At 31.3% G+C, this 7500-nt stretch overlaps 1 protein-coding gene across 2 annotated transcripts in view; it reads left to right on the forward strand.

The window, feature by feature from the left end:
* LOC137658255 (uncharacterized) overlaps positions 1-7500 on the forward strand; it is a 93063-nt gene that overhangs the window by 39973 nt on the left and 45590 nt on the right. For both annotated transcript variants that reach the window (XM_068392927.1, XM_068392929.1), the window contains exons 3-4: positions 3503-4011; positions 5507-5583. In XM_068392927.1, the coding sequence (XP_068249028.1) occupies positions 3503-4011; positions 5507-5583 (586 nt within the window). The remainder of the gene's footprint in view (positions 1-3502; positions 4012-5506; positions 5584-7500) is intronic.

The following is a 7500-nucleotide window of genomic DNA, read 5'->3' on the forward strand; positions in this document are numbered from 1 at the left end:
TCTCTCTCTCTCTCTCTCTCTCTCTCTCTCTCTCTCTCGCTTTATATATTTGCATATATATATATATATATATATATATATATATATATATATATATATATATATATATATATATATATATATATATATATATATATGTACTGTATACAAAACAACAACAAACACAATATCAAATGCAGCTGTTTTTTATCCACTGCAGGACAAAGGCCTCAAATATGTCCTTATTCATGTCTGGGGTTTTCTAGTTGCAATCACCACTCTAGCCACCATAGATTGGTGATTGTGGGAGGCTATAATCTGATTGCTCATAACAACAAACCTAGTGTGTGTGGTTTAACTTGTACAGCTTTGCTGTTCATGGTGATTCACTAATCTTTTCACCACGATTAGGTATTCCTACTCAGAAAGGGATATATTCTATATACAGTATATGTATGTAATAAATTATTTTATATAACTTCTTTTGGAGACCTTTTCGTATCCAAATCTACCTTATGCAATCACACTGACTCATTTCAATTCTCCACATCATACGATACCTTGAGCCTCAACAATCACCAATCTGTAATATGTTCCGGTAACAATGCCGATAAAACATTTGGTTTATTCTAGTAGCAATGTTTATAGAATATCTAATTTGTTCTAATAACAATGGCTATAAAATCTTTAATTTATTATGGTAACAATGTAATTTTCCCTTACATAGTTAGTCTCGAATTATCTTATGGAGATCAACTTAACTTCTTAAGCAATCAGATCCAATTCAGGACTATCCGGGGAGCATTTCTCTATACGCACATTGTGATAATGATAGACATCACAAATTTCGTTACATAATTCAAAAGTTCAAACTTGCAGCAAATGTTTTCATGCTGAGCAGGCCGGCATAAGTCTCTTTTTATAGTTGATATAGGAAAAATCTGTTTTACTGATGGTACTGTTCTTAAAATATTCTGGTTTAGTTGTTTATTACTTCTCTTGTAGTTTATTAATTTTGTTACTTCCTTTCTTCAATGGACTTTAGTTTTTCTATTAGAACCCTTGGGGTCATAGCATCTTGCTTTCCCAACTTAAGTTATAGTTTAGCTAGTAATGATAATAATAATAATAGAACACCTGGAATAGCTGGGATTTATTATTTTTTTTTTTTATCAACTGCAATGAGCTGGCATAAATCTTGTAATGGGCGAGAAACGGACAATTGAATTATAGAAACGAAACAGATTTATCCACGATTAGATTTTTTCTTATATAAAATCCTGGATATGAGGACAAAATGTCATTAGGTAAAGCATTTCTATTTATTGCACCTAAAGTGAAGCGCTTTCCCACCATAACGCGGTACGAGAGGTATTTTCATATGAATCTATTTGATAGAATTTGAAAATGCCGTATATGTGAACTTGCTCAGTTATATTCCCACAAATTATTACCAACTTTTATAGTTTTTAACAAGCACCCTAATTGGATATCTCTTGATAATGCTTTTATAATCACATTAACATTTTATTATCGTGCATAATATTTTGTGCGTTTTTGGAGGATATATTATATATAGATTAATTTACGGTGCTGAAAAAGTAATGAAGCTTCAATATCAATGTATTTTACTCGTATCACATACTGCGTGTCAATTTTATGAGAATATTTTTTCTTATTTTAAGTATTTGTAGGCAATCTCTCTCTCTCTCTCTCTCTCTCTCTCTCTCTCTCTCTCTCTCTCTCTCTCTCTCTCTCTCTCTCTCCCCCCCCTTATCTTTTCACTTATTTTCTATGACTAGTTATAGCTCAAATCAAATGAGTTCACTCCAATTTCCAATCCTGAACCGTGTCACCCTAATCCCCACATCACTCAACGGATTTTAGATAAGACGTAATGAGTATATCATGCAAACAAAGAATACACAATGACCAAGCTAGTAAAGTACTTTTTTCAAAGAAACCGCATTTCCTAAAAGGGTGAAGTTACGACATTTCTCAACAACCGCAACTGTGGGCTTCAGAAACTCATTTGACGTGTAGTCTAGTTCATAATTGTTGAGTTTAGGACCAAATTTAACGTGTAGTCTAGCCCATTGCTTACATAAGCAGTTTATTTTACTTGTTGCCTACCAAATAATCGTTGATTTCAGCAGCTCATTTGACGTGTAGCCTGGGCCATAATTCATTTGACGTGTAGCCCACGCACAAATTGCTGAGTTTAGCAGCTCATTTGACTGTAGCCTAGCCCATAATTCATTGAAGTGTAGCCTAGCCCATAGTTTATTTGACATGTAGCCTAGCCCATAATTTATTTGACGTGTAGTCTAGCCCATAATTTATTTGAGATGTAGCCTAGCCTATTATCATTGACTTTACCAGCTCATTTGACGTGTAGCATAACCCATAACTCATTTGACATGTAGCTTAGGTCATAATTGTTGACTTTAGCAGTTCATCTGACATGTAGCCTAGCCCATAATTCATTTGACGTTTAACCTAGGCCATAATTGTTGACTTTAGCAGGTCATTTGACGTGTAGCCTAGCCCATAATTCATTTGATGTCTAGCCTAGGCCATAATTGTTGACTTTAGCAGCTTATTTGACGTGTAGCCTAAGCCTTGATTCATTTGACGTATAGCTAAAGCCATAAATGTTGACTTTCACTGCCCATTTGACGTGTAGCCTAACCCATAATTCCTTTGGCATGTACGCTAGGTCATAATTGTTGACTTTAGTCGCTTATTTGACGTGTAGCCTAACCCATAATTTGTTTCACTTGTAGCCTAGGCTATTATTGTTGACTTTAGCAGGTCATTTGACGTGTAGCCTAAGCCATAATTCATTTGACGTGTAGCCTAATCCATAATTCATTTGACGTGTAGTCTAGGCCATAATTGCGGACTTTAGCAGCTCATTTGATATGTATACTGCCCAATTATTGTCTGCTTCAACAACTCATTTGACATTTAGCCCATAATTTTCTACTTTAGGGGCTCAATTGACGTATCACTTTAAAAAAAATGTATACAGATATATTTAGTTGTTTATCCAGAGGAACAAGAGGAACTGATAATAATAATGACACTACATGGATAATTATAATTTCATGATGTAGTGTCTTTCACAACTACTATAAGAAAGGTAATTTATTTTATATTTTCATCTATATCTATATATTCATTTTATTTATGGAATAATTAGATATATAAGTTCATGCATATATATATATATATATATATATATATATATATATATATATATATATATATATATATATATATATATATATATGTATATATATGTGTGTATATATATATATATATATATATATATATATATATATATATATATATATATATATATATATATATATATATATATATACTGTATGTGTGCGTGTGTGTGCGCGTGTGTGTGTATGTAGAGAATACTGATTATAATAATGAATATTCATTTAAAGACTTTTATCTAAATTTGAATTATTGATGTATAAAAATAATGTCTTTCCATTTTTTCCAGAGCAAACATCCAGCGACACGCTGCCTACTCTCTCTCTATCTTCTTTCGACGCATCTTTTTCCTCTTACCATGCATCCTCTTCCTCTGAATACGCTCATCCTCCCTCATCTTCTTCCTCTTCGTCATTTTCTTATAATGAAACCCCAAACAGACGCTACAATACCCATTCCAGTTTCCCCATCTTGTCAAAACCGGCCTCTTCCCTCTTGCAACTAGCGGTGAAGATTCAGCCAAGATACCAGATAAATCCCCAGGTGCAGCCTCCACCATCTCAGCATTACTTTCATGATCAGAGAAATGCAGCCTCTGAAGATGAGTACGGGGACGACGAAGATGACTATTACCCAAATTACTACGACGAGGAGGGGAGGGTTAAGAATGAGAGCATGCTCTTGGCCAATATGAAACCTCGCGGGCCATATTTTGCATCAAATAACTCCTCCATGAAGGTATTCTTAGGTTCGACTGCTACCTTGGAATGTACAGTGCTCGACTTGACCAACGAATCGGTAAGTATATCCGTTTATATGCAGAATATGTGGCATTTTCTAGGAAACTATGCTTGCTCTTGATGCAAATGATACTACTCTCTGTACATCGATCCCATCTCCCGAACGTAGACCCGAGATAGTGGTGTACCTTTACTGAGAGCTACACTCTTAAATTAGCACATGGTACAAATACAATCCCTAAACATACTGGTATTTTTCAGAAAATTATGCTTGTTGCTGATGCACATGATGCTATTCTTTTTACATCGATCTTATCTCCCGAGCAAAGACATGACATTATAGAATATCTTCACGCAAAGCTACGCTCTTAAATTAGTATATGGTACAAATACATTTCCTAAAAACACTGGTATTTTCTAAGAAACTTTGCTTGTTGCTGAGGTGGATGATGCTATTCTATCTACAGTTATCCCGTCTCCCGAGCTTAGACATGAGATAGTGGGGGTGTCTTTACTGAGAGCTACTGTCTTAAATTAGCTCACGTTACAAATACAATTCCTAAAAACACAAAGAATTGTTGTTATTAGATGTAGGAAATTAAATCCTTCCCTCCTACTTTTATAATGTTTTGTTAATTACATACAGCTATGTTAAAGTTCTAGGTGTCATTTTGGATTGAAAATTCACTTTGGAAAAGCATATCTGTTCTTTATTTACCTTAGCTGCATGGTCTATTGGAAAGAAAAAAGAATATTCCATATGGACCTGTCTATCTTGAGGAAATATTTTCATTATTTTATTTTATTATTTTGAGTATTATTTCATATCCGGTCGATAGCTGCTGATTCCTCTTAAATTGTTGAAAAAAAAAAAAAATTCTAGGTTTATCATATTCCACAACCGATATCTAAATATCAATATCTGACACTCATAATTCATTTAGTTCCTAAAACTGATCATCCTTTTCAATCAGTTGTTTCTAACAGCTTTGAATGTTTTATTGAGTCTGAATACTGAGTTTTATTTCTGCTGTGACCAAATTGGAATTATGGAAAGCTCTTCTTAATGTAAAAGTTAAATCGACGTAATTTCAAATGCTTTTTATGGAGGCAGTTGACATGAGTCTCTTTACATTTTTAGGAAAAGTCCATTCAATAACATATAGAGAATTTACGTTTCTCTCTCTCTCTCTCTCTCTCTCTCTCTCTCTCTCTCTCTCTCTCTCTCTCTCTCTCTCTCTCTCTCTCTCTCTCTTTTAATTTATGCCTAAAAAAGATGTGCCAAAATTTTATCTCGATAAAAGTCCTCATATTTTATTTTCCAGTTCGTTATCGAATGTTCATAAATTCTATTTTCTATTCTTTATGGAATACGATATATATATATATATATATATATATATATATATATATATATATATATACATACGTATATATATATATATATATATAAATATATATATATATATATATATATATATATATATATATATATATATATATATATATATTTATGTATATATCGATGATAATTATTCTTCATTAAATTTTAGGTATCGTGGATACGTGTCGTAGATGATAAGCTTGAACTACTAACATGGGCCTCTCACAAATATACTACAGACAAAAGGTGAGTTTTCTTTACTCTTTAAAATCATGCGAGAAAACGCAATATAAATGTAAATAGCGTACATTCACTTACGCATATACTGTATATTCTCACACACACATTTATGCACTATTCACACAGATACACATATTATTCATATTTATATAAACACGAATATACACACACATTACTGGGTATATATACATACATACATACATACAAGTATGCTCTATATATCTATACACACATACACATATACATATATATATATGTATATATATATATATATATATATATATATATATATATGTATACAGTATATATATATATATATATATATATATATATATATATATATATATATATATATATATATATATATATATATATATATATATATATGTATATATATACATATATATATCGCTAGGTTTTGAACGTTCTGCACACACACATATATACACATATACACACATACACACACACACACACATATATATATATATATATATATATATATATATATATAGTATATGTATATGTGTATACATACATGTATACACATGGTTCATATATACATATATATATATATATATATATATATATATGTATATATATATATATATATATATATATATATATATATATATATATATAAAGATATATATACATTTAAGATATATATACATTTATATATAAACAATATATATATATATATATATATATATATATATATATATATATATATACATATATATATATACCTTTATATATATATATATATATATATATATATATATATATATATATATATATATATATATATATATATATATATATATATATATATATATATAAACCCCAATGGCATTTAATACCGAATTCTACCTGGGAATATATATCCACTGGAATTCATTTATGATAATAGCTTCTGGGTGGGCAGAGATTCGTACACCTGTCTCTCAGCCGAAACCATCCCTGCGAGGACTCTGCCAACTGAGCTTTATGGAGAGATATAAGTTTATGACAAGTCACTATACATATTCCTGTCGAATTCAGGAATTTGTTCTTAGGCTTGAAATAAACCCATCTCCACCATGATAGCTGAATTGTTAGTATTATACCCTTACGTCATCTATACTTTGATGACGTTTAAATTTTCCTTGTTTTTTTCTTCTGCCGACCCGAGGTTCGCAAATGGGCATTTGGTTTTGTGTGTTATTTTCTTCTTAATAAAGTCAGTATTGACGATGACTTTGGTTTTATGCTAACCCTAACACCTCGGACTTACAAGATTTTGCGACGAGTGAAGTCTGGATGCAGGAGGTTGATTTTGTGAGCAGATTTCAAGACGCTGATTTTCACCCAACATGTGTCTGCCTTTTACGGGAGTCCGGCCCAAAGTTCCTAGGCTATCGCCCTTACATTTAGGCTACGCCTCTAGGTTATCAGACGATGTGAGTTCTCGCAGGCATGGTTCCCTTATCATAAGGGAATTCCAGTGGATATATATTCACAAGGTAGAATTCGGTATTAAATGCCATTGTAGTTGATATTGACATTGATTATATATATATATATATATATATATATATATATATATATATATATATATATATATATATATATATATATATATATATATATATATATATATAGATATATATATATACGTGTGTGTGTGTGGCAGCGTGTATACCACCCTAAGACGAATTACAGTTCATATAGTTTTAATTAATATAATTCCATAATAAAATGACGTAAGATGCTCACTTATGTATAACTAGTCAAAGCACACTTGGTTTTAATACGCAGTGTCGGCAGAAATATGCATAAGAGAAAAAAACTATTTCATGTAAGAATTCTCGAGACTTGCAGCACCGGTAAAAGACTGCAGATGACGGACACGATAAATACATAAAACTTTATACTCATTAA

Source organism: Palaemon carinicauda, chromosome 19 (assembly GCF_036898095.1).
Source record: "Palaemon carinicauda isolate YSFRI2023 chromosome 19, ASM3689809v2, whole genome shotgun sequence".
NCBI lineage: Eukaryota > Metazoa > Arthropoda > Malacostraca > Decapoda > Palaemonidae > Palaemon > Palaemon carinicauda.